The 26,928-nt window shown below is 53.7% G+C and overlaps 8 protein-coding genes and 1 non-coding gene across 9 annotated transcripts; 6 read left to right on the top strand and 3 right to left on the bottom strand.

The window, feature by feature from the left end:
* Positions 1-1,751: 1,751 nt before the first annotated feature.
* CPR2 (Peptidyl-prolyl cis-trans isomerase B) lies at positions 1,752-2,833 on the top strand (the record flags this gene model as incomplete). Its single annotated transcript, XM_056220870.1, has 6 exons — positions 1,752-1,849; positions 1,897-1,913; positions 1,963-2,147; positions 2,202-2,222; positions 2,273-2,467; positions 2,559-2,833. Coding segments are annotated over 6 exons (791 nt in total), but the record flags the coding sequence as incomplete, so codon positions are not given.
* A 682-nt stretch (positions 2,834-3,515) lies between these two features.
* Positions 3,516-6,195, top strand: DED1 (DEAD-box ATP-dependent RNA helicase; the record flags this gene model as incomplete). Its single annotated transcript, XM_056220869.1, has 3 exons — positions 3,516-3,718; positions 3,773-5,148; positions 5,684-6,195. 3 exons carry the CDS (start codon positions 3,516-3,518, stop codon positions 6,193-6,195), a joined length of 2,091 nt encoding a protein of 696 aa, XP_056064856.1.
* A 1,354-nt stretch (positions 6,196-7,549) lies between these two features.
* Positions 7,550-9,839, top strand: N0V89_012145 (uncharacterized protein; the record flags this gene model as incomplete). Its single annotated transcript, XM_056220868.1, has 3 exons — positions 7,550-8,090; positions 8,145-8,840; positions 8,890-9,839. The coding sequence occupies 3 exons, from the start codon at positions 7,550-7,552 to the stop codon at positions 9,837-9,839; spliced, it is 2,187 nt and encodes a 728-aa protein (XP_056064855.1).
* Positions 9,840-11,571: 1,732 nt separating this feature from the next.
* Positions 11,572-12,521, bottom strand: N0V89_012144 (uncharacterized protein; the record flags this gene model as incomplete). The annotated part of the gene is made up of 2 exons (XM_056220867.1): positions 11,572-12,388; positions 12,514-12,521. The coding sequence occupies 2 exons, from the start codon at positions 12,519-12,521 to the stop codon at positions 11,572-11,574; spliced, it is 825 nt and encodes a 274-aa protein (XP_056064854.1).
* Positions 12,522-13,424: 903 nt separating this feature from the next.
* N0V89_012143 (uncharacterized protein) lies at positions 13,425-14,376 on the bottom strand (the record flags this gene model as incomplete). The annotated part of the gene is made up of 2 exons (XM_056220866.1): positions 13,425-13,915; positions 14,109-14,376. The coding sequence occupies 2 exons, from the start codon at positions 14,374-14,376 to the stop codon at positions 13,425-13,427; spliced, it is 759 nt and encodes a 252-aa protein (XP_056064853.1).
* A 299-nt stretch (positions 14,377-14,675) lies between these two features.
* Positions 14,676-15,752, bottom strand: PRE10 (putative proteasome subunit alpha type-7; the record flags this gene model as incomplete). The annotated part of the gene is made up of 5 exons (XM_056220865.1): positions 14,676-14,990; positions 15,041-15,367; positions 15,423-15,581; positions 15,632-15,697; positions 15,750-15,752. 5 exons carry the CDS (start codon positions 15,750-15,752, stop codon positions 14,676-14,678), a joined length of 870 nt encoding a protein of 289 aa, XP_056064852.1.
* Positions 15,753-16,457: 705 nt separating this feature from the next.
* On the top strand, positions 16,458-22,665 carry STT4 (phosphatidylinositol-4- kinase; the record flags this gene model as incomplete). Its single annotated transcript, XM_056220864.1, has 9 exons — positions 16,458-16,462; positions 16,516-16,699; positions 16,755-18,374; positions 18,425-20,112; positions 20,162-20,533; positions 20,579-20,834; positions 20,884-21,090; positions 21,140-21,427; positions 21,475-22,665. 9 exons carry the CDS (start codon positions 16,458-16,460, stop codon positions 22,663-22,665), a joined length of 5,811 nt encoding a protein of 1,936 aa, XP_056064851.1.
* A 346-nt stretch (positions 22,666-23,011) lies between these two features.
* On the top strand, positions 23,012-23,097 carry N0V89_012140. Its single transcript has one exon. It is a non-coding gene; the product is annotated as a tRNA-Trp (tRNA).
* A 1,633-nt stretch (positions 23,098-24,730) lies between these two features.
* On the top strand, positions 24,731-26,164 carry N0V89_012139 (uncharacterized protein; the record flags this gene model as incomplete). Its single annotated transcript, XM_056220863.1, has 3 exons — positions 24,731-24,769; positions 24,815-25,430; positions 25,476-26,164. The coding sequence occupies 3 exons, from the start codon at positions 24,731-24,733 to the stop codon at positions 26,162-26,164; spliced, it is 1,344 nt and encodes a 447-aa protein (XP_056064850.1).
* Positions 26,165-26,928: the final 764 nt, after the last annotated feature.

Here is a 26,928-nt window from a genome sequence, read left to right as displayed (position 1 = left end):
CCATCCACCACATCCGATATAGACATGTGAAGTCTACTTAGCGTATTGTGTAGACATGGCAGGATCGCTTTTTTGTGACGCTTTATTACAACCTTCCATGGTCCATATTCAGCTTGCAGGAGGACATTCGTCTGTCGAGGGCTGAGCTGCAATCCACGCAACGTGGAGGAGGCGAACGAAGCACATGGGCAAAATTCGTGCTCTATCCACAAATCTACTACTTTTCGGAGAACAATTGCTGATGCCACAATAAGCTCGAGTCTGTATATGGGGCATCCATTCGAGTTGCGCCCTCAGCTTTTCTTTCTGTCTGACAGGCATCACCTATAGCGTCTGCAGCACACAAAATGAGAGCCCATTACCACCACTTCTTGTGAGGCAGAACCTATACAATATCAAGACTCCAATTGAGCTTCAGATATAGTCATGCCGACCGCATGGTGCTGCCCGACGGCTCTGAGTGCCGAGCAAGGCTTAGATAAATCTTGGAGATTACTACAGTTGACTGGTCGATCCTACTGTCTTTATGATCAGACAACAGGGAGGAGGGACTAGGTAATCATCGATAAGGATCAAGGCATTGATCTCAACACACCAACAAGCTAGGAATCGTGACGCATGTTGCGGCTCCCAGAGTTTAATATCTCTATAACCTCTGATGCGAGCTCGTTCCCACAGCATTTAATAGTTCCTACCCTTGTAATATTTGTTGTGATGCAAATCAAGACTGCCTCACATCCAACAGGTCGGTCAATGGCGAGCTTGCTAGTAACTTGCAGAAATTATGGTGACCGGCATTTCTAGAGCACTCTGTCTAAGAGTGCTTTGATATCGTACAATATGGTACAATGCTGCTCGCCATCTTTACATCCCTAACCGGTCGTCCCCGCCACGGTTCGTCCTGTTCAACCGTCTTGCAGTTGCAATCTGTAGCTATCAGTACTCTCCACCATATTCCCGAAACCATGCGCTCACCTGTGTCCTAGTCCGCTGTCCGCGCACGGGCAGCCCCATCGCATGTCGTCGTCCCCGATATGAACCCATATCCTTCAATCGTCTGATATTGTCCTGGATCTCTCTCCGTAGGTCGTTCTCGATTTTCATGTTCGATAACTCGGCGGTCAGATCGAGGAGGGTGCTGGTCTTCAGGCTGCCGACCTTCGCCCAGGGCTGGATGTGGAAGCGCGCCATGATGCTTTGCGACACCCTGGGGCCGATGCCGAAAAAAGTCTCGAGGGACCGCTGCGAATTCATTAGGACTTGTCGGCTACAAAGGGCAGCGTTTTGAGATACCTTCACGAGCGACCCTTCCGTGAAGTTAATGTTCGAGATGAAAGGCTACATTGAATAAGCGCGGACCATAATCGATCGATGGTTGCGTACCATGTCGTCTGTGAATCGCAGCCTATGCTGCTTGTGCTGGGTGTCGGACGGCTGCTCGAAAGTTTGGAAGGCGCGTTTCCAACAAATCGGGAAGCGGGAAGGCGCTGACTAAGGAGGGCCGACCGCGGAAACCACCACGTTTCAAGAAGCAGCCACCATTCCTCCTCAGCGTGCTTAAAACCCCACGATCCCAATCGGAATCCGTTCAACCAGGCATCATGTCTTCCCTTCAGCGGATTGTTGTGTCAGCACTGCTGATTCTCACCATTACCTTTGCTTTCTTCGCACAGAGCTCGGAGGCGGCCAAAGGCAAGCACACGCCCACGAGGCATGCGCAGGCAGTCCATGGCACTGACAGATCTATACAGGTCCCAAGATCACTCATAAGGTCTACTTCGACATTGAGCATGGCGACGATAAGCTTGGACGTATTGTAATAGGTCTCTACGGCAAGACCGTCCCCAAGGTACGTGAACCCCTCTTCCGCTGAGCGCGCAGCTGACAGCTAGACAGACCGCAGAGAACTTCCGGTGCGATGCACCCCATTCAATGCTTGTTTCCACGCTCACATGTCCACAGCGCGCTCGCTACTGGTGAGAAGGGCTTCGGCTACGAGGGATCCACCTTCCACCGTGTGATCAAGTCCTTCATGATCCAGGGCGGTGACTTTACGAATGGCGATGGCACTGGCGGCAAGTCCATCTTCGGCCAGAAGTTCCCCGACGAGAACTTCAAGCTCAAGCACTCCAAGAAAGGTCTTCTTAGTGAGTTACACCGCATTGTTGGCTTCTTCAATGGTTCTTCGCTAATATGTACAGGCATGGCCAACTCTGGAAAGGGTATGCTGCCTTGAGGTCCACGGCACTGCCACCTGCTAATTTACGGCCAGACACGAATGGCTCCCAGTTCTTCATCACCACCGTTATCACCTCGTGGCTCGACGGCCGCCACGTCGTCTTCGGCGAAGTCCTAGAGGGCTACGATATCGTCGACGCTATCGAGAACGTGCCCAAGGGCGCAGGCGACAAGCCTTCAAAGACGGTCAAGATCGCCAAGAGCGGCGAATTGGAGGTCCCCCCTGAAGGTATTCAACTCGAGAACGATAAAGATGAGCTATAGACCCTCAAGATAGCTGCGGACCAGACGTAGAGGCGCTGATACTTCCCTTTATCAAGATACATATGGCGAAGCGGAACCTGCTATTAGTGGCGACAATCTCGACATCACTTCCCAGCAGACATTGGCAGACGCAGCTGATGTCGCAGAGCCAGCCATCAAGCTACAGGATGAGTACGTCCCGGTTCCAGCACAGATCAACGGCGAGGTTGACGACGGTCTATCGCTCGGACAGAAGCTTTTTTTCGTAGGTGCTATCGTTGCAGTGTGTGCGCTTTTTCTTCGTAGTGCTAGAGGCAGGCCGTCAGGATACAAGCAGAAAAGCATGGCGTAGGCGTAGATATTGCGACGTAGCATCTGTTGTAGGAATGTTCGAGCACGTTCACAAAGCCGTCCCTTCCCCAGGCTGCGGGAACGCAGATCTATCCCGTGCGCCCAGACACCCAGATTGCAGCCGCGCTAAGGGCGCGCGCAACATGGCGAAAATTGATTTGTGACGCAGTGTGCGCCGTGGCCTGCGGCAGTGCGGATGACGGCCAGTGACATGGCACGCGAAGATTTTTGGCCGCAAATCCCGTCCCGGCTTCTCACCGCTTGGGTGAGAAAAACGAAGCCGAAACCGAACAAGGATTAGCGGCCTTCCCCTAGCGCCCGTGGCGAACGAAAACCTTCAGTCTGCCCGACCCTGCCCTGCCTCTCCTCTCCAAAACTTTCTCACACAAACCCCCTCGTGTGCACAAACAAACTCACCACACAACTCCGGTGAAGTCCACTCTTTTGGTCTTCGCTCTCATTTCTTCACTTGCTTCACAGGAAAGAGGCGCTCCCTTTCCTGTCACGAAGAGTTTCAGGCGCGTTTCTGGCTGTCTTTCGACGACTCTTGCCTTCTACGAATCCTTTCCGTATTTCTCTGCGACTCCCCACACGAGTACCGGAGACATCGTCCTCGACCATACCTCGACCTACTTATCCTGCAACTCTTACCTCAGCCCACAGTCAATCACCCCTCACCCATCATGGCTGATCAGCTCGACATGGGTCGTCTCTCCATGCACGACTCGCAGCACGCTCCTGGCGGTTTCCAGCCGGAGCGCTCTGCCTATATACCTCCTCACATGCGTCGCGCGCAGCAGTCCGGTCCGCCTCCAGCGATGGACGGCCCCCCCATGATGAACGGTGGCGGCCCCGGCCCCATGAACGGCAGCGCTTGGGGACCTAAGTGAGTACCTCTTTTCCCATCTATAGACGACGAGGCTTTGCTGACACAACGTAGCGGCGGTGGATATGGAGGCCCTCCTCCTCAGCAGCGTATGAACGGTGGCGGCAACTGGGCGAATGCAAACGCTCAGAGCTTCACCCCTCGAGGTAGCGACGCTCCTCCCACCCGTGGCGGCAACGGCGGCTGGAATGGCGCCGGCCCGGGCAAATTCGACCCAAATGCTTACGGCAAACCAGGTGCAGGCGGTTCCGGTGGCGGCGGCAATGCCCGTGGGTCTGGCGACGGACAGTGGAGGGATGGCAAGCACGTCCCCGGTCCTGCCAACCCGCGTGTTGAGCGTGAGCTGTTCGGTGTACCTAACGACCCGTCGAAGCAACAGACTGGTATCAACTTCGAGAAGTACGATGACATCCCAGTCGAAGCTTCCGGTCAGGGCGTCCCTGAACCCGTCACCACATTCACGAACCCCCCGCTCGACGACCACCTCATCGGCAATATCGAGCTTGCTGGCTACAAGGTCCCCACTCCTGTTCAGAAGTATTCGATCCCCATTGTCATGGGCGGCCGTGACTTGATGGCTTGTGCCCAGACTGGTTCCGGAAAGACCGGAGGTTTCCTGTTTCCCATCCTTTCCCAAGCTTTCCAAACTGGTCCCAGCACCGCCCCCGCTGCTCAATCCGGTGGCTACGGTTACGGACGTCAACGTAAGGCATACCCCACGTCCCTGATTTTGGCTCCAACTCGCGAGTTGGTATCCCAGATCTACGATGAGGCCCGCAAGTTCGCATACCGCTCTTGGGTTCGCCCTTGCGTTGTCTACGGTGGTGCCGACATTGGTTCTCAGCTTCGCCAAATCGAGCGCGGCTGTGACTTGCTCGTTGCCACTCCCGGTCGCTTGGTCGATCTGATCGAGCGAGGTCGTATCTCTCTTCAGAACATTAAGTACCTTGTCCTTGACGAGGCCGACCGTATGCTGGACATGGGTTTCGAGCCCCAGATTCGCCGCATCGTCGAGGGTGAAGACATGCCCCCTACCGCTGCGCGCCAGACTCTTATGTTTTCCGCTACATTCCCGCGAGACATCCAGATGCTTGCTCGTGACTTCTTGAAGGAGTACATCTTCCTTTCCGTTGGTCGTGTTGGTTCGACTTCGGAGAACATTACTCAGAAGGTTGAATACGTCGAGGACCAGGACAAGCGTTCCGTCCTTCTCGACATCCTCCACACTCACGGCGCTGGTCTGACGCTTATCTTCGTCGAGACGAAGCGCATGGCCGATTCGCTTTCCGATTTCCTTATCAACCAGGGTTTCCCTGCAACTTCCATCCACGGAGATCGAACTCAGCGCGAGCGTGAGAAGGCTCTGGAGATGTTCCGTACTGGACGTTGCCCCATCCTTGTCGCTACGGCTGTTGCTGCTCGAGGTCTAGGTACGTTATCATGTTTACTTTTTGCGCTTGCATTTTCCTTTTTGTTTGGTACTTCTTTTCCTCCTCTCCCACTTCTTCTCTCCTGTTTTGCAGTCCTTCCACACCTATGAAGTCAGGCACTTCACAGCATCATGGATCATGGTTTGTTCCCCTGGCGATGCTTCCCCAATCCTCCTCCCCAACACCCCTGGACGAACACCACTTCTGGATTACCGCGTCGCAAGAGATGCGTGTAGCTACGCTGCAGACCCTCACAACGCGCCTCTCCGCCTGTGGGGCTTGAGTACCTCATCTTCACCACTCCTGGATTGACTTGCGTTATTACTGGAACATGACTTCCTCGGATTGCTCAAGCTCATTACTACCGGATCAACCTTTCCAATTCCCGAACTATGGATTCCCTGGATACACCTTCTTGCCCATCTGCCCCTTCGACCCTTTCGCCCCATCCTTTTTTCTCTTCTTTGTTTCCCCCCATACTCTTCTTTTACTTTCCATACTACATCCAGCGGCATTTACTGACTAAAAAAAAAAGATATTCCTAACGTCACTCACGTGGTCAACTACGATCTCCCAACCGACATTGACGACTACGTTCACCGTATTGGTCGTACTGGCCGTGCTGGCAACACTGGTATTTCTACTGCTTTCTTCAACCGCGGCAACCGCGGTGTTGTTCGTGACCTCATCGAGCTCTTGAAGGAGGCTAACCAGGAGGTGCCCACTTTCCTGGAGAGCATCGCTCGTGAGGGCTCCTACGGAGGAGGCGGTGGACGTGGAGGTCGAGGCGGCGGTCGCGGCCGCGGCTCCACTGCCACTCGCGATGTCCGTCGCTATGCAGGTGGCGGAGGCAACTCTAGCTTCGGCGGAGGAGGTTGGGGTGGCGCACCACAGGGAGGCTTCAGCGGCGGCGGCGGCGGCGCTGGCGGTTACGCACCTCCCAGCAACTACGGCCCTCCTGCCGGAGGCTTCGGCGGCGGCGGCGGCGGCAGCTATGGAGGTAGTTACGGCAACCCGTCTGGCCCTGGAGGCAACTCTTGGTGGTAATCGCCTCTCCGTCTCTTGACGTGCGAGGCCTTGGATCCGATGTCCACGAACGACCATATCCAGGCCTTCCGCCGCACATTGCGGCCGAGGCACTTTTGCATGACGTATCATGCTGAATGCCTCCAACGATTTCCTATTCTGCGACTGTTTCATTATCTCGGCGAATCATCCGGCCACCTTCGGAAGTTCCGGAAACTCATACCCCAACCAGCATATAGACTTGTTTCTTTGCAAACACGCGTCTTTTCGAGCTCTGCATACCCAGGATACGCGCGGTCGATCTCCGCTGGAGCTTGATCTTTAGACGACCGAGGCGCTTGCCTCTACGGAATGGATTACGAACATTTTATGGTGTCGACCTCCCTGGTCTTCATGCTGCTTGGGGCCCTCAGATAGACTTCCATTTTCGGGCTTTCGATGGATGCTAGCGACCTGTTTTCATCTCTGTTTAACTTAAAAGCGATTCCTTTCCCTGTCATACCCCTCGGCCAGCGTCTTTTTCGTCGTTTCTCTCAAAGCCGGAGAGCTCTCAGCGTGGATCTTTTTGGACGACGGAAAAGTTTAGTGGTTCATCGCACATAGATGGCGTTCACGTGGGTTAATCCTTTATGATGAGCCTTCATGAAGTGAAGGTTTTGCAAGGAGATACCCCAGTTTTCGGCAGCCGTTTGGCTGCGTGGAACGAGCCAGCTTGCGGTGGTTAAGGCATCGGTTTGCATTTGTGTCAAGACTCTCATGACAGGGAGGAGGGAATCATCAAAAGGCATTGCGTAGGACAATCATGGCTTGGTAGACTAGCCTGTGGAGCTTGGTATTCTGCTCCAAATGCAAGTGTTCTCTTATACATGGACCTGTCTGCTTGACTTGACGTGGTGAACGCAACTGTTTTGGCGAGCGTGCTGGCCTTGAGTAACCCAGGTTGCTCTGTACAACCCAGACGTAGAAATGCGTGTGCCTGAACTTTTGCGAGGAGCTATAATACAGCACATCTGCACGTAAATTCATATGAAGCCAGCCCATTGTGGGGACACTTACATCTTGCCTTCGAATGTTTTTTGCAGGTGGTCGACATTGCACGTGCAAACTGCACAGGTGTGGACCCCTGGGCCACAGCACGGTCCCGTCCAGAAGTTAGTGGATTTTGGACGCGCTCACGCTCCACCGAGCTCCAGCACTGACTGCATCGACGGGCGCAAAGGCTGCCTGCTGTCGCCAACTCAATCTCCAGTCCGCCGCCTCCACCGCGGCTACGCATATGCGCCTGCTCTCTTAGCTGCCCAAAGCTCACACAGCACGCTTGCGCACCCGGGAGCGTGCTTGCTTGCTTGCTTGCACCAGGGCGACGGAGCTCAGCATGGATGCGACTTCATCAACGGCACACGTCCGCGACGAGCCCGACTCGCGAAACAGCCTACGACACATCCTCGCCGACCCGCCTGCGATGGAGGACTCAAAGCCTACGCCCCCGTCGCTGCCGAACACGCCTGGTCCCGACGAAAGCCAGGGCGACTCGGAGGATGTGCCCAAGTCGCAGCGCCCATACTACACAGCAAACCCCACGACGATGCGGCGCAACGCCAACGGTAGTGTCTCGTCGGTCTACTCTGGCAATAAGATCCGGCACCTGAAGAAGGACGACGGCATCCCGCTCTGGCGCAAGGACATCCAGTTCGACTTCCTCAAATACGTCTTCGATGATGAACAAAAGGTCTTCTCCAAGATGGACGGCGAGCAGGCCTTCACCTTTGCCGACATCTACCTGGACGCTATGGCCAAGAGCAGCAAGTGCAGCAAGATACTCAAGGACAAGCTGTTGACAGAGCGGCCGGCCGCCGTCAACATGGCCATGGTGTGCCTGCTGGTCAACGTGGGGAGGATGAACACCACCCTGAATTGTAAGCCCATCGGCGCCAGTGGCCACAAGCTCTTTTTGTCTAATCGACCTGCAGTCTTCCCCGAAATGCGAGCCCAACTGCGGACCTACCATTCGATTCCTTCGTTACAAGCCCACCAGGACCCGAACGCATACAAGCAACTCCAGGACGCGCCGCGACTCAAGTCAATACTCAAGGGCGCCACCGAAGACACGGAGCAGCCGAGCACAATCGAAGACATCATGGACAAGCCCGTTCCGCGAACGAACCCCGTCAACCTCATCTTCGTCTTATCGCAGTACGCGCCCAAAATCTCTGAAGTCCACTTCTTCCCGCCGCGGGACTTCTTCGATCTCGTCATGCGACCCAATCTTAGTAGCCGCAGCCGAGCGACCGCCTTTCTGTGGCTCATGTGGTGGTACCTCGAGAGCGACTTTTCCAAAGAGGATGCACTGAACAACCCATTCGGGCCGGGGCAGTACGGCCCGCCTGAAGAGACTGTTACCAACAACCTGCCCATCAAGTGTCCTGCTTTTGAGTTCTTGACACCCGAGCAGGAGGCACTGGAGAATGTGGACACGCCCGAGGAGCAGGACTTTGGCGAGCAAAAGCGAAAAGAGAGGACCGTTATCTTGGCAAGCGACATGGCTCCCGTAGTTACAGGCCCCAAGCGCACCAACAAGAAGGCATTCAACCAGAATCCAGTCTTCTCGGTGGTAGCAGATGATGGCGCATCTACTCCTGGGCGAGATCGACAATCGCCTTCACATGGTAGGGCAGCCCACTCTCTTCACGTCACACCCTAGCTAACACCTGCCAGGCTCAGCAAGAGGACGAGGAAGCAAGCTCGCACGATCACTCATAGAGCGCGACTACGGCTCAGACACAGACCGCACACGATCGGCATCGCCTCCCATTAGCGTGTATAATACCGGCAAGAAAGCTACACCAAATATGCGCATCAACACACTCTTAAATGAAGATGCACCTGCCTCTTCACCCGCTCCGAAGGGGCCTGGTCGCGGTAACTGGTCTCGCAAAACTGCGTCTGCCACGCGAGGCTTCAAGTCCAAATTAGACGCTACAAACTCTCAAGACGGACAGTCACCGTCTACTAATGCTCCTACCTTCTCCGGACCACACGGATTCTATCTGCCTCTCAACGGGTCGGATCCAACGCACAAACGCACCCGCCCCTTGACCCAGCACCAACTCGCTGTCGAGCAGTACCGTCGTCGACGCGTCGACGTCATCCTCGATCGCGGTATTCGTAAGGAGTACAAGCTTGCTGCTCAACGGCGACGCGCGCAACCGCCACTCTTAAGAGCTTGGACACGGTGCAAAGGCATCAAGGACGGGTACGACTCAGAGGAGGAAGCAAACGGTTCTTACCAGCAAGATGGAGATGTTAGCAACCAGAGGGTAGAGCCTCCACTTCTTGCGGGTCTAGTACCCATCGACTACGGTGGCGAGGAGAACGATTATGGCGAAGAGTGCTATCACCGCGCTAAAATGCTCAGTCGCGTGATGCGGCGAATGGAACGCTGGGAAGAGAATAAGGGGGTGGTCCGCACGAGGCCAAAGGGCTCGAATAGATATTTGGAGAATGGCGGCGGGAGAATGAATGGGGAAGACGACTTTGCAGACGAAGACGAAGAAATGCAGGACGCGGAGGATCTGGATAGGCGAGATGACAGCGAGGACGATGAGGACGATGACGAGCAGGTGTACGATTCACATACGCTGCCACCGTTGCCGCACATGGATTAGGAACTGATGCGGCCTGACGATCGACCCTCCAACCTCCAACCTTCGATCCGAATTTCCAAAACCTCTATTGTGCCTTATTCACCATCACCTCGAACGGATCTGTGGCGCACCAGCACATTGCTACCTTGGCAATCACCAGTCTGGCCAACTGCAGGCTGAGGTTCTAGATTCCCTCGTTCATCGCCTTATCATCCGCGTATACGTTACATTCTTCCTGTATGGATAGTGTGACCACGAGATTAAAGGGCACGATTTGCCTTTTTACCAATTGCAGGCGTAATGTCTGCATCGAACGAAAGCGTCTATCGTGTTGTCTTCACCGAGTTCTCAGCCTAATTTCCATGCGCCGACGACAATCCTTCACACAGTAACTCTGAAACGGACGGACAACATCCGTGCATGTTTGGCGATATTTCAGTACCTCTTGTACTTGCCCCGAGGCAAGTGAAAGTGTTGAGGGCGGATAAGTCTTTTGTAAGTGGGATACCCATACATCTCTAGCATTGAACGTGTATTTCCATGCTGGGAAGTTCGTGTGAAGGACTGTTGGAAGCCTCACAATGAGGCGTGATTCAAGTATGTAGTATAGGTTTCAACGATAACATTGTTCGCCGAGGAGATCTTTTACACATGTTACGATGATTGTCTGGATCCTTGCAGTTTTTGGCATTGTTTTCTCGCAACCTCGCGGTGGAGCTCAATTCGACGCGGGACTTGCAAACGGTTTAAGCAGACGGATGATGGCTGACTTTGGTGCATGTGCTCGGCTCAAGATCACAGCTTCCGCCAGATGTGGGACTATCGCAAACATGGATTATCTTACACGTACAGCGTGTTATAGACGTTTTCAATGCTGTGAGAGCGCGACAAGTAATCCATCGACGTCGAGAGCCGTGTTAACTTTCCAAATTTTCAAAGGAAACACCGGAGAACTTCGCATTGCTCGATGACAAAAATCTTTACGCAAGGCCACACGGGTGCTATCGGGGAGAGCTTGACTGGTCGTTGCTTTCAGGTATTGCGTTTTTCGCGCCGCACTCCAACATTTCATTTTTTACATGCCATGAATCAGGCCGCGTAGTTGGGTGTGCGTGATATCTCTGGTCTACGCAACACGTCCCTTGAACAGTCATGAACTCAGCGGCCACTAGAAGCTGTTGTGTGGAACAGGTAGTAACTCTTTGTATAGCCAAGGGGATTGCCACAAAGTCGAGACGGTTACCGCATCTTGAAGAGAATAATTTTTATAGGTTACGTGTCGCTAGGTACTCTGCAAATGCGTAACTTTTCCGCAAACCTTGTAGATATGGTCAGAGAAAGGATCACCTATTACTATGGTTGGCAGTGATCTCGACAGTTGTCTAGCTACTGACCAATATCCAGATGAAATAGGAACGGTATGGACCAATACCTCCACACTTATTGGGTGAATTGGTCTGGGTGCAGAGTGGAGTGGCTCAAGGTTTCTATCGGTGTGCTTGGTCTAGATAGGCTGTAGATTTGCCTTCTATCCGGAATAGGTGTCACTTGCTCAAATTAAGTCAGAGCCACTGGTACAAGGTATGAGTACATAACCAATCCATGACCATGTCACATTCCTAGATTTGCTTCTGGGACAATGCCGTGGCCTTGAAGGTAGTGCATCTCTATTCGAAGCTAAGGTCCTACCAAGAGGGCACGAAGATGCAACCAAGCATTATGTATGTATTACAATCCGAGAATCATGTGATATCTACCTAGGCATATCCGGCCACTTTTTACTGTCTGCACTCTCCCCATGGACCTCCTTCGCCTCATTCCCTGCCGGCAGCTCTGCTCCCCCCGCACCACCATCAAGCTCATATATATTGCTCCCCCTCCCCTTTTCGCCGAGCCGTGCCCCACTGTTGTTGTTGTCATCTGCAACTTCCATAGCCGGCGTCGATGACTCTCCAATCTCGAAAAGGTTCCTTGAGCGCAGGCCCGGCCGTTGCCGTTTGCGTCGTATGTGCCAGCAAGCAGCGATGCAAAGGAGAAAGACGACGACGCCAACGCCAACACCTACACCAGCGGCTATTGCGACGGTATGATTATTGCTGCCATTGTTGTTGTTGTTGTTGGAATTGTTGGCTGTGTCTGTAGCGTCTGGGTCCGACCCAGAGCCTGTGACAGGAGACGCAGTGTTTGCGGAGTCGGATTGCGACGCAGTACGTGCTATTGTTCCTGTCGCATCTGATTGTGAAGCTTGTGTAGCTGCCGCCTTTGCGGTGCTGTCGCCTGAAGTACCTGCCTTCGTGCTGACTGATCCGTCTGTTGCTTCTGGCTCGTCTGACGACCCCGTGGATGACGCCTCCGTTGCCGAAGAAGAGACATCCTGCTGCTGGCTTTGCGTTGCCTGTGATACATCTTGTACCGTTACTTGCGTGGGCTGCGACGATGTCGTTGTCTGATCGTTGTCTGCTTCCGGTACACTCGTGGCTTGCGCAACAGTCTTGCCAGCTGTGGCAATGATCTGGGGGTTTCCAAAATCGAAAGATTGGGCATCGTTGTCATTACAGCAATCCTCAGACCTACCGCAGCAGTACTTTCCGTTGCTGCAGAGATAGACTATCTCGTCCCCCTGCGGCCAGAGAGAAGTGCAATGCTGCGGGCATCCGTCACCCCAACTTTTGTCCGTGCAGCCACCTCTTAGCACCCTCTCATAGTTGTCGTAGCGATAGTCGTTGCAGAGTCCGTTACTCAAACACTCGAAGCCCTCTGCGCAACATACACTTGTACTTCCAGAGGTGCACGCGAAGTGCCCGGAATCCGTGGAGCCGTCAGGAAAATAGCACGATTCGCCGACTGCACCGATGATCAAGTGCAGAAACGTGAGGAGGGCAGCCGATGAATAGATTGGGGCCATCTGCACTATGTCTGTATGCACAGCTGCAACACCAGACAGGCGCAAGGCAGACCGCAGGATGGAAAGCAGGACGGGAATAGGAAGGAGGCCAAGATCCGCGGGCGCAAGGAGGGGAAACCTTCAAGTAGGCACTTGAGCCTCCTAGGGCGAAATGCAATCAACGATGGGGGCTATTTCGCGACCACGCTTAACTGTTCATGCCGTGAATACCAGCCCAATGCCGTTAGCCGCTCTCGGGATCCTCATCGTACATATTGCCGTCTGAAGCCATAGGCCCTGCGTTGGTGCTAGACGACGCCACCCGAGCCAATTTTACCACAACAAGTTAGTACATGGCGCTGGAAAGGATTCAACAGGAGACTAATCTGGGAACGCTGTCGCCGAGCGAGCTCCCGTGGACTTGCCCGTAGTCTAGGCCTAGGGTTGATGGAGATCTCTGACGAGACTTCGAGCTGTTCACGAGTGCCGCTTGCTTCTATAAACCGGGTGTAAGAGGAAATAGCGCGAGATGAGCCAAAGTGATAGACAGCGCACAAAGCGAAATGAAAGGGTGCAAGGGTTTGTACGTCAGTAGCGCTGTCAGCTTCGGGCTTGTAAAGTGTGCGTCTATAGCCCAGATCTGATGAGCCGTGTGCAGATACATCTGGTGAATTTCCGCGTGCTTTAGGGTCCTCTCGCGATTAGCAGTCTCACACCGCGGTTTAAGCCGGAACTTCTTTTGTTGCCTCCTCTTCTACCTCTGCTGGAAAATCTGCACTACTGGGCCCAAAGACTCCCAGGTCGCTGTTTCCCATACCTCCGCCCTTTTCTTCCGTCTCTTTCCACTCTTTCAGTAGATACAGCCCTTGCCCATCTAAACCCTCGCCCGTTTCTCGGCTCTTCTGCATCCTCTCTTCATCGTAATCAAACACCCGCCAGTCCGCGTTGAAGAAGCGTCTATTACAGACAGCTGCGCGTAAAAAGCCAGAGTGGGACACCACCGCGATGACCTTCTCAGGCCTCGAATAGAGTGACTGTAAACAAACTTGGCCGCGGGCAAGTATGGCTTTGCGAGTGAACGCATAGGGGTTCGAGGAGAGATTCGATGTCTTGTCAGGATATAGCGGGTCGACTTCCGAGAAATCGAAGTCGGGAAACTCTTTGGCCATGGTGCTGATAGGCGAGCCTGTATCGCAGGGCTTATCGCAATTCTCTTGAGGACATTAGTATTGTCGACACAGGAGGCGCCATGTGCTCGGAGGCATTTGACGAGCTAATCAGCGTGTCAAGCCACATAGAGGTGTACTATAAAAGGACGAATGCAGAGAATGAGCCATAATTCCGCCATCTGAAGACCCCAGGACTTGTATATAGTGAAGCTCGCCTCTTGGTGATGATCAACCTACCTTGCCAACCAGCGTCCGGTAGCACCTTTATCGCCTTCTCCTTGATCAGCCACTCCAACCCTATGCTAGCAGTCTGCAGGGTCCGCCTCATTGAGCTGACGACGATCAGCTCGACCCGAGGACCAATATCGCTGTTTTTGAGGCTTTCCTGCAGCTCTTTGCATTGCTGTTCGCCGAGCCCAGATAGCGGTGGATCATGGAAGGACCAGTCGTTTGCCACATTGTGCAAAGCCTGTGCGTGGCGAATGAGCAATAAAGTCGGAGGCATTGTGGGAAAGGTAGAAAGCGCGGAGAAATATTGGTGAAGTAGTACGAGACGATAGCAAAAATGTATGTTTCGGAAGGTACACGCCTAGTGGGGTAAAAACACCCGCCCATCACGCACGACGTCATCTTGGTGCTTTCGTTCCAGAGTATATGCTATCCACACAGTCATTAAACGTCGGTCGTTGCGTATGCACACAATCTATTGGTTGCTGTTTGTGTTCATATCTCGGTCATCACGTGACAACGTCATCTTCAGGGCTATTCATCGCTGGCATGAAGGTATGGCGCAGACCGATTGGCCTATTCCTGCATCTTCTCTTCCTCCTCATCTTCATCATCACCCTCCAATGCCTTCTTCGCCAGTCGCTCGGCCTCTTCCCTCAGCTCCTTCGGTACATCCTCATGCCTGCCCTTGGTCGGGCCTGTTGTAGAGCTTATCCAAGTCATCTCCAGCTCAAACTCCTTATCCTTGTTGTCATCATGCGCAATATAGATGATACGCGCAGCCTCCTTCACTCCTTCCTCGAGCGTGAGCTCACCTTCAGAGAGGTTCAGCTTCTCGAGCTCGGACTTCGCGATTTGTCGTCCTTTGCCCGTAGCTGCGCCATAGTAACCCTGGGTCTGTTAGCCTGGATGATTCCATGGTGTTCTCATGTCCACCTCACCCAGTAGAGTCCGCTCGGCTCAATCATGTATAGGTATGGGCCGCCGTGCTTTGCACCGTCCTTCTTGCCTCCAGAGCCAACACCTGGTCCTGCTCCGACCTGGCCATCTACGGGCAGCTCCGCTTCTGAGTCCCAGCCTCCTATGATGGCGGTCACGCCAAAGGGTCGCACGCTAGAGTAGAGAGTGTATGCTTGGACGTAGCTTCCCATGCGGTCTGCGAGCGAGGATGTGGGGATCGGAGCCTTGTAGAGGTTGCGCCAGGAAGACGCCTCGTCGCGTGCCCTGGAGACGAAGTGGCGACCGTCGGGAAGAAGACCTGAGGAAACCTGGTGTGTCCTGTTAGGTCATCGTGTGCTACCCCAATGGGTGGCTGTTGCTTACGATGCCCATATTCCGGTCAACTGTGGCTATCCGCTTGTTCGCACCCGACTTCAATAACTTGCTCGTGACAAGCTTCTCTAGAGCCAGCACTATGCCATCCTTGCATCGTATGCCGATAGCTGTTCCACCGTTCTCCACCGCCTTGACTGCGTACTCGACCTGGAATTGTGAGCAAATGAGGGGCATGTACGAAGTAGCCGGGGCCATACTTGGAAGTTGCGGCCATCGGGCGAGAAGACGGAGTTGGACAGGTCGTAACCTGTACCTATGGACGTCTATCGGAACTGTTAGCAGGAAATGCGGAGCAGCAGAGCGGCCGGGACTCACCATGATTGTCGCAAGAGGAGGCTATAGGGTGCGGGACTTGGGAGTGAACTGGGCGTCTCGAACAGGACACAGCAGGGTGGAGAGGCGGCGGTCAAGGTGCGCTGGTGTGGATGGAGTTCGCCGTCGTCTAGCAGGCAGTTGCGAGTTGCGCGTTGGAGCTTGCTTTCTTGTTTGGGTAAGCGCGGGCTGTTCTTGGCACGCTCTCTGGTATACTGTCTTGAGCGCCACAGCGCTTGAGAGTTCGCAGCTCTACTGTGTATGAGGCCTACACAGAGATACGTTGCTTTTGCGTACTGGCGGGATGTGCCCAGGTCTATGCTATGAATCGCTGGCTTTTCGTCCAATTGCACCATAGTCAGTATCTCTGATATAGAGCACCATATGCCATGGCAGGAACATGTCAACAGCATCTTCCACACATGCGAGTATCACATTAGCGTGGCATGTCGCTGCACCCAGTCAAGAAGTCGATCGTCTACAGCCCCAGCTTTCGCGTCGGCTGAGCAGAGTGCGTTGCGGCGACGGATTCCAGCACTCGCTCATCGCCGACTGCAAGTGGTGGTGGCCTGCGCCACACGTCCCGCAACATCGGCTGTAGCTACAACATTTCGTCACCCGACCAAGCGCAACATCGCGCTCCTCGCATATCGTGCACAGCGCAAGCAGACCTGAGCACTGCTTGTGCCATCAGCTCCAGCCCTCGACAATATGACGTGCGTTCTTTCAGGCTCAATTTGTGCGCTATGTAGCTGACGTCGCCAACCAGGCGCCCTATCCGTAGGAATGCCCTCGAGAAGCTCGCAAAGCTGTCTGCGCAGGCCCCGCCCTCCGCAGGCCCCGACCACGACCTCCAGAGGCTGTACAAACGATGTCCGAGCGGCTCGCTGGCGCAGAATGGCACCTCTGGGGAGAACGGTGCGCCCACCGCGAATGTGACCAACGTTTACATGGTGTGTAGGCTGGCAGTGCTTGACAGGCAGCATCAACAGCTCTGATACATGGCAGAAACTCCCAGAGCTCGAGGCCTTACTCGCCCTCTGCAGAGCCGCCCCCTTCGTAGAATCCCCCGCCATCGCAGACGAGCTACTGAAGCGCCTGGCACCATACTTGCCCGAGTCCTTCGCCCAAAGATTGGCACCTTCTCCCCAGTTACGCGACATTGACCCTTCACCCTACGAGGTCCTTACCCAGCATCTCACCTCCGCCATCCTCGCATTGGGGGCCCGGCACGACCGTTTGCGACCACGCGTTCTCGACATCGTCACCCGGTATGTGAAGGGTTGGTCAGCCGCTGCTGTTCAGTCATCATCAGAACAATTCGACCACGATGATCAGGTCGACTTTGCAGCCGACGGCGAGCTCGGACGTGTCATGACGCAGAGCATGTCACTCTTGGGGTTCTTGAACGCAGCTGCCAAATATTCCACTTTCTGGAGCGCATATGACCAGCTGCAACTCGTTGAAAATGTCCAAATGGCACTGTCCGAAAAGTTTTTGATCGCTTTTGAGACGGCTCTGTCAATCGTGAGAAATGCGCGTTCTCATCAGCACGGTCTGAGATACTGGAAACAGTTCGCAAAGCACTATGCCGCCATTGGACGACCGTTGGGCGCCATGGTTCTCCATGATTCTTTCCTCAAGGTCATTGTCGCATGTGCTTCAGGACTCATCCAGGTGCCACATCACGAGCCTGACACCGATGTATTAGATGGGCTTCAAATTCCGCATAACAGTAGCAACGTATTGCGGGATGCTACAACTGATGCTCTTGCTGAAGGGCTAACGCGCATTGCTGTCGAGGAAATGGATCGTTTGGACAACGATCTTGACTATCTACAACGTGTCGGATCTGCCTGGCAACAACGTCAAGCTTCTGGGGTTAAGGCGAAGGTTATCACGACGTGCGTGTGCTGTGCAGTCTACGATGAGGACATTGCCGACTCTGACCTACTTCTGTCATGGCTCGATAACGCTTTGAACGACCCCGTCCAAGCCGCAGATCTTAATCTGGCGTCGACAGTACTCAAGTCCATGGCTGTGCTGGCCAAGCTCTCGCCAGTCATTGCAGCGGGGCTCGGACGCTCTCTGCCGCGTGTCATCGTTCAGGGCGGTTTCGATCAGGAGACTGCATCGATAGCTGCTGAGTCACTTGCCTCCGTTCTTAGTCTCCTCCCACAAGACGCAGTCATCACAACCTTGTATAGCCTTGGGAACGTAATTAGTACCGGCCCAGTTGGTGACCGTAATTCCACCGCCACGACTTTGACGAATGGCAACGGGAAGACCTCGCGGGCTACTGGTCTGTACAGCCATCAGCACGAGGGTAGCGCCATTTCGTTGACACCGAGTGACACCGAGGCGCCGAATCACGTACATATGACCGTGATAGAAACGATCGTTTCCGTAGCAAGGAAAAGCAAGGATGAGAAAATTACTGCACTAGCTCTATCCATGCTTGTGCAAAAAGTGGGATGGATCAGTAAGGTAGTGGATGCCAAAATTGTCACTAATTCTGCGCTTCTTGGAACGCATAGCGGTCCTGGAGAGTTTCGGTCACTTCTTAAGCTCTACTCCAAACTATGCCATGATGCTTTACTCAAAGATGATCGGTTTACTCTCGAAGCGGTAAATATCTATACTCAATCCTGAGGATGACGTTGCTGACTCTTGTCTAGATCAAACATGCACGACTCCACATTTCTCGAGAAATTGACGCCCAGTCGGATGCTTTCGAGCTGTATCTGACGCACCTGCTCGACACTATCGTAAGCAAAGGTGATTCGCCGGAAACACATCATCGTCAGGTCCGAGATACAGAGCTGGCTGCGCAGGAGATTGCTCAACTACTTCCGCCTTTGGCTCTGTTGCTCTCGCGAAATGCTGGGCGTACAGACCCATCACAATTGGATGACCATGTTCTCAGTCTACAGAGAGATGCTTGGTTCAACATCGTGATACATGGCTTCGACCTCACGTCCAGTCTCTCTCAAGAACATGTGGATGAGCTCAGAACGCTAGCACGTTTCAGTCGATCCTTGATTACGGAGGAACGAGCCTCCCTCGCTGAAAGTGACATTGAATTGAACACTGTCTTGCGACGAGGCAAATCTCCTGAACATGTCGTCGAGCAGAAGAAACGTCTCGCGAAGTTGTTGCCGACATGTGAGGCAGATGTCAGATCTTTGAGTTATTCGGAAGCTGTTTTCTTGAACACCGCCTACCTGGTTGAAGATCTACGAGCCAGTGCCGGTGACTGCACAAAAGCGCTCGCTTATTTTCTCGACCCGAAACTGCGTAGCGGAGGCGTAGGCAACTGTATGCTCGCTATCGCGGCCGCTGCCACCCGAACGTATGTGGCAAAAACGCTCTCCGGAAAGCTACACTCGTTCTCGACGCCATACTTGGCACAGCAACTTTCGACCATATTCTCTGGGTGCTGTCATCGAATTGCAAGAGTCCAACAGGCGGCTTTCACATGCGCAGACATCATCATCCGAGATGTGCCTTCTACACTTTGTCAGAAGAGCGCCTTGTTCGCTCTGTTAGAGCTCCTGTCGATCATGTGGTCCAGCTGCTTGGAAGGCGAAACCGACGAGTACGGGTGGACGTCCACTTTTGCGTCGGAGAAATCCAACATTGTTGTAGAGCTTTCAGATGATTACAATTTTCGAAGAGAGACTTTGAACAGCCTTCACAAGCGGGCTGTGGCATGGGTCAAAGGAGTTCTGGACATTGCTCCACTTGACATTAAAGGACTACTTCAGACCTACCTGTCTGAGTATGACGACGAAGGCGCTTATGGTCACATCTCACTTGGTCGCTCTTTTGCGTTAGAGATGGGCTCGGTGATACCCACTACCGACCAACGTTTAGGTGCTATCGAGCGACAAGGCATAAACATCAACACTGCATCGGACTTCATCGCGCAATACACCACACGGCAGGAGTATAAATTCGTTGACGGTCAAAACGAGCAAGATGATGAATGGCTACGACTCGATGGAGCTAGCCACACGCAATCTGCCTTTCGCCGTAGGATCGACGATGCTACCAGCTTACTCGTGGACCTCGAAAGTCGGACTTTGAATAACAATCACGTCACCATCGCTGAACTTCGAGATATTCTTCGACGAGCCTCTGCACTTCTTTGTCGCGTTAAGTCAGACCAAGCTCCTGTTGTACATCATCTAGTTGGCATTCCCTTCGCTGTCTTCACCAAGCAGTCGATAAAGCTTGGTATATCTCTCTGGATGAGTGTAATCAAGGAAAACCCGCGAATGGAGTCCCGCATCCTCATTTCTATTGCAGAATGTTGGGAAAACACTGTCAATAAGCAAAAGGGCATCTTCAGTCGGTCTTTAAAGTAGGTGCATCCTATGTCTTCGTTGCAATACTGTGCTGATATGTTCAAGGCATCCCGACCCCTTCTACGGTAAACAGGAGTTTGCTCCAACAGATAAGCCATATCTCGCGAAACGACAACAACATATATACAACGTCATTGCTCCTCACTATCGGCTTCTGCAATTCCTTTCCAGCCATTTCAATGCTGCACGTCTCGGCAATCCAGACATAGAACTGGTTTACAGCAGACTGATGCACGTCACACTCGATGCACTCAGCTCCGGATGTGCCCAACCGCTTGCGAGGGAAGCATACTTTCATGTAGTTCTCCTTGGTCTACGCATTGTACGCCATTGCACAACGCTCTCTTCTGCCATAAAATGGCGTTTGAAGGACCGCATTTTGAGCGCAGGATTAGCATGGTTCGCGAAAGCACCAGAGTAAGACCTCGCAATACCTCCCAATAGTATCGACTAACGAGTTAGGTGGTCATTCGGCGGCAATCGCCTTCAGATCAAGGCTGAGACACACGTTCTGGCTGATGTTCAAGCTTACCTAGAAGTTGTCGGAAGAACTGACGCCATCACCGAAGGTTCTCTGAAGTCGTTGAAAGCCAAGCAAGATTTGCTGTCGCTTTTGATTTCCAATGAGCAGACTCGACTGATGGTGTGGCTATTCCCACTCGATTACGGGAAGAAGCACCACTTCACTTCCGGTCAGCACAGCAAAACACTCGCAGAGGTAAGCATTTTTATAAACACTAACACGACTGCGTCTCACCGTTTGCCAGGCTGCCGTCGCGTCGCATCTCAGAACAGCGTGGGATGAGAATCCTTCTATTGCTGTACATCTTCCCAAACGCTTCCAAAACCAGCGCTTGGTCGCCGAAGTGCGTTTCCAAGTTCTCAACTTCCCTGAGCGAGTCCTCGGCGAGCCTGATGCCATCGAAATTCTCCTAGGCAGACAATTGCCGAACGATGTCACCTTCCAACTCAAAGTATGTAATTGTAACAAAGCTGTGCTTTCGCCAGGCTGACAACCTCCAGTACCTCATGTATTGGGCATCCCTAAACCCCATCAGTGCAGTCACGTACTTTCTTCCGGCATACGGCAATCATCCTTTCATCATTCAATATGCCATGAGGGCACTTGAAAGCCACTCCGTCGATGTTACGTTTTTCTACGTCTCACAGATCGTACAGACACTCCGTTACGATGTTCTTGGCTACGTTGAAAGATATATCGTTGAAACGGCAAAGTTTTCCCAACTGTTCGCTCATCAGATCATCTGGAACATCAAGGCAAATGCGTACAAAGACGAACAGTCTCTAATAGTATGTTCACGCTCTACAATCGATATGCTTTAGTTGACATAACTTAGCCTGATCCTGTGAAACCCACCCTCGACAAAGTCATGGCTAGTCTGGAGTCCAGCTTCAGCGATGCTGACCGAATTTTTTATGAGAGAGAGTTTGAATTCTTTGGCAAAGTCACCGGAATTTCGGGCACGCTACGGACAATCTTGGACAGACCCAAGGAGGAGAAGAAACAGATGATCGAGGAAGAGCTACGCAAGATACAGGTCGATGTTGGTGTCTATTTGCCCAGTAATCCAGACGGTGTTGTGGTCGGCATCGACCGTAAATCCGGAAAGCCTTTGCAATCCCATGCAAAGACACCTTTCATGGCCACCTTCCGCATTCGCAAGACTAAGGTAGATGCATTGGAAGGAGAAAACGGCGACGGGCTCGTCAGCAGCGCGTCCTCCTCCAAACAAAACTCCTACGAGGTCTGGCAGTCGGCTATCTTCAAGGTCGGCGACGACTGCAGACAAGACGTTCTAGCGCTCCAGATGATTGCCGCTTTCCGTGGTATCTTCAACAATGTCGGCCTCGACGTCTGGGTCTTCCCCTACCGTGTCACTGCCACAGCGCCCGGCTGCGGAGTGATCGATGTGCTTCCCAACTCCATCTCGCGCGATATGCTCGGTCGCGAAGCTGTCAACCGTCTTGACGATTATTTTGTTAGCAAATATGGCAACGAAGACTCGATCCGCTTCCAGGAAGCGCGTAGTAACTTCGTAAAGAGCATGGCTGCCTACAGCGTCATCTCCTTCTTGCTGCAATTCAAAGATCGCCACAACGGCAACATTATGATCGATGACGCCGGTCACATCATTCACATTGACTTCGGCTTCTGCTTCGACATCGCGCCGGGCGGCGTCAAGTTCGAGCGCGCGCCATTCAAACTGACTGGCGAGATGATTGCCGTCATGGGCGGCAGCCAGACGTCGCAACCGTTCCGTTGGTTTGAGGAGCTCACCGTCAAGGCTTTCTTGGCGAGCCGGCAGCACTGCGACCACTTGTGCCAGATTGTAGAGGTAATGCTGGACAGCGGATTACCGTGCTTTGTTCCGCAGACGATCCAGCATTTTAGAGAGCGGTTCGTGCTGGAGAAGAGCGAGAGGGAGGCGGCGGACTATATGCGTGAGCTGATTCGGCGGAGCGCGAGCAGCAAGAGTACAGGTGTGTACGACCAGTTCCAATTAGTCACCAACGGGATTCCCTTTTAGAAGGGGAGATGGTGGGCGAGATGGAAAGGTGCATGTAGTTTGCTGCAACGAAGCTCAACCTTATCATTCTGTGTCACGATTCGTGCACACAAGATGTTGAGTACGTGAGCGGTATTACCGTTGATGTAATTGCGTCAAGCAAATGAGCCCTCCACGCCCAGATGATCTAGAATCCCGATTCCTAGCTCCGAAGCAACCAACCGAGCCCCGCACACGTACCATACAGAATCAAAAATCACACATCAGAGAAAATCTCGACGAGCGATCATGGACTTTTGGTAGTACACAATGCTAGTGTATATAACATTCGACAGGTAAAATTTTTCTAATGTTTCACATCGGCAACGGCCCACTGGCGCAATGGTAGCGCGTCAGATTCCAGAAGACAGTAGGATATCCTGAAGGTTAGCTGTTCGAATCAGCTGTGGGTCAAGTCGCGCTCTTGTGTGTTCTGGCAAGATTATTCTATTTTTGCCCCTTGTCCTTCCCCTCTCCTCCATGTTCTTGACCGGACAAGGGGAATGCTGGGCTCAGTAGCGGACGGGAATGCATCGGACTAGCTATCTGGTTATTTGCGAGTGGCAAAGGACATGCCGGGATGGATGTTGTGCTGTGAGCACTCATGGAGCGTGTACATAAATCAGCTCGCAGCCTGCAGCTGACAGACACCCCTTCCCATGTAAGATTTTCGTGCTGATGGGGCGAACGACAGGCGTTCTCACAACGCTTGCTCGCTCACAAATCCTCCTTTTGTACAAGCAATTGACAGTGTTCGAGAGCCATACCAAGTGCGGTCGGCCAGGTAGATAAGGTTCCGAAGCTTTTTACTCGGGCCCCGGGTGCCAGGGCAGACGATAGCGTGGGCCATGTCGGTGGGGTATCTATCTTTACGAATGGCATGGGTCACGAGTAGAGGTCAAATGCAGGAAGCGTTACTCATGGGGTTTGATTAGTCTGGAACGTGGCGACAACGTTGGTAAATGCTGTTGTAGATCCTTCCCGTACACGAATCCGGGTGTCTACATGGAAGCGCGAATGGAATGCAGCGAACACCTTCTGCGGCATGTACGCGCAAGTCGACCTTGTTTCAGCACCTTCCGGTCGACCATCCAATCTGCGTGTCCGTAAGGCGATCTACAGGCACCCGAAGAGGCTACACCTTTCGGCACGCAGAGCGAACTCGGCCCAGCGCGCCAGGCTTACAACGGCAACACGGTAGCCGGCGAGGTTCAGCGTGCACATTCGACAGCTGGCCTTTTGCATGGATGGTCGTATGCACCCTGCATGTTCCGCGCGCTCTAGCCTTTAAATACTTTGGCACCACTGGTACTCGCTGCGAGGGTGCCTGCAAGCGACGCTCTCTCGTCTACGACAGCGAATTCCAAGGTTCCGCCCCTTCTGATGAGAGCCAAGGCGCGGTGCGTCGAATGGACCCACCGCATGCGTGCCACGGCCGCGCCATGCCTCGCCCGCTGCGCTCGAAGCAGCAAAGGCGTCGCTCCTCGGGGAGTGCGAGGGCCAATCCAGTCCGGCGCCGGCGTCGCTGCACTGGTCCATGGTCGTCCATGGTGTAGGGCTGGGGCTGCAGCCGCGCCTTGGCAGTCTTGGCGCGCCCGGAGCCCCTGTCGCAGCGCACGCCGGGGTGGGGAATCGTGTGCATGTCGCGAATTATATCATGCCGCTATATCCGAGTACCATTGCACTGCTCGTCGTCCTCTGTGAGCGTGTTGCTTTGCATTTGTTGTTCTTGTGTTTGTTTCTGGTCCTCCGCCTCTCCGCGAACCCGAGCAGCAGGCTGAAAGGCGCCCGCACCTTCGGCCGTCCACTCCTTTCACCAGTGCGAACATCGTCGAGCTCCTGTCCTTCGCTGTTCCTCGCTGCCGTGCGTGACCGCCCCGGCATCCCCGTGCACAGGCGTACGTAACCTCCTAACCGCCTTCTGCGAGGTTGCGAGCCTTGCGGCGCATCGCAATGGCACGACGGCAATGCGGCAGCCCATGCTAATCTTCCACAGCTGCTCCCCCTTCATATTTCGTCCCTCTCCTATGATCCCGACCGACCTCAAATGGCAATTGGAAAGGAGGGTAACGTGAAGTGGGTGGATGTAAGTCTTGTGCTGTCGTCGTACAACCTTCGCTAACCCACCCAGGGCCTGCGAGGCTTCGCATCCGCCCTCGTCGTCCTCACCCACATCTCGCGCGCCTGGGCCGGCACCCTCTTCTGGGCCACAACCGCCGAAAACACCACCCCCCAGCTGCTGCAGCTGCCCTTCCTGCGCGTCCTCATACAGGGCCGTCTCGGCGTCTCCATCTTCGCCCTGGTCACCGGCTACGTCTGCGCCCTCAAGCCCCTCAAGCTCTACCGCCAGGACAAGCACGAGGCCGCCTTCATCTCCATATCCAAGTCGGCCCTCCGCCGTTTCCCCCGCCTGTTTCTGCCCTCCGCCGCCGCTACCGTAATTTCCTTTGTGATATGCGAGCTGGGCCTGTATTCCGTGGCAGAACACGCCGATTCGGGTTGGATCAGCCAGATCCCGCCGCGCAAGGGCAACCTATTCTCCGCCGTGGGAAATCTCGTCTACGAGATTGGCGCCATCTGGATCAAGCGGAACAATGAGTACGACCGCAACCAGTGGACCATGCTGCCGCTCCTGCAGGAGAGCATCAAGATCTATGCCTTTCTCCTCGCAGTAGCCTACATCAGACCCCGCTACCGCATGCTGGCGAGCTTCGGCATGTTCGCCTACTATTGGATGAGCAACGACCGTAAGTACGCTCTCTGCGCATTGGGATCGCAACTAACTTGCCCAGCCGTCTTCGGTATGCTAGGTTTCTGGGGCGTGCTCATCGCGGAGCTCCAGTTCGAACCCGCAACCGCCCGCTTCATCGACCAGCAACGCATCCTCGCGCCCGTGCTCTCCGCCGTCCTCGTCTTCTCAGGCTTCTATGTTGCCTCGTACCCCGAGTCACACGCCGAGTGGATGCCCTGGTCCGACAATCTCACCCACTTCCTCAAGCCTACCCTTCCCGAGAACCCGGACCTCCCCCGCTTCTCGAGCGGCATCGGCCTCATGCTCGCCGCCGTCGGCATCGTGCTCAGCCCTCGCCTGCAAGAGATCCTGTCCAGCAAAATTCTGCTCTTCTTCGGGAAAATGGGATTTGCCGTTTACCTTTTGCACGGAACGCTTATGAAGACGATTCTTTCCTGGATGTTATATGGCATCAGCGTGCCAGCGGACCACAAAGACGACAAGGGCCAACCGCAGATGACACGGATGAAGTATCCAGGCCACCAGACGCTGTTTTTGAGTCTGTTGTTTTGGCTTCCCATCTTGTACGGGTCGGCGTATGCGTGGACACAGTACGTGGATCCGTGGTGCGAGCGCATGACGAGCAAGCTAGTGTCAAAGATAAAATTCGAGGAGGCCAAAGGTAACGGATACATTCCTATGAGCGGTGTGCAGGGCCAGGGACATGCACCCGGTCACCATGCGGCATAGAGGCGGAAAGTGACCTTTTTCTGGTTCTTTCTGTATATGCATTGAAAGCGTAGCAATTATAAGATATCCTGTGAACAATTAAAGCTTGTACAAACTAGGGGCGTTTCGCAACGCCGGCCATTATATTTCCCCTTGCCTTCATCCAGGAGCATCTCCCATCTGTTTCGCAATTGGGGCGGTCATATTCAAAATGCGCCCCTGCGGATGATACGTAGCTTTCGCATACGTTAAGAGATCGAATGACCCCAATCCACAGGCCTGCTATCCTTTCGCTTCCGTCCCCTACGCATTTTCCACGCCCTTTCACCACAATGTCACCCATTCTTCAACTGCATACAAGGCTCATTCTCCCTAACCTGCTTCGCTGTTTCCCCCCCGCACAGATTGTCCTCTACAGGAGCTTTGCACATATGGTTGATATCGTATCGTCATGGGCGTAAGTCAATCTGCGGATCTTTGAGTTTCTTTTCTTTTCCAGTGTCGAAATTGTTTTACGACTGCTTTTGTGGCTTTTGGAGGAAGAGCTTCGCCGTTGATGGGCAACTCTGCTCCGCTATTGTCGTGTTTTGATGTTGATCGCCAACACACTTCACATCGTACCCGCGAGATGCGTGTAGTGCGTCGACTCCGAACTGTTTCTAGACTAATGAGGTGCCTGCACACGGAAGCAGTCGGCGAACTTTCGTGCACGACCTGTGGAGGAGCACTCCGATCCGATGTCTGCCATATCCTCCTTCTCTATGTCGGACCTGTAGACTACCACG

The sequence above is a fragment of the Didymosphaeria variabile genome (assembly GCF_027946475.1).
Source record: "Didymosphaeria variabile strain IMI 356815 chromosome Unknown scaffold_10, whole genome shotgun sequence".
Lineage (NCBI taxonomy): Eukaryota > Fungi > Ascomycota > Dothideomycetes > Pleosporales > Didymosphaeriaceae > Didymosphaeria > Didymosphaeria variabile.
This window is presented reverse-complemented; position numbering and strand designations above follow the sequence as displayed.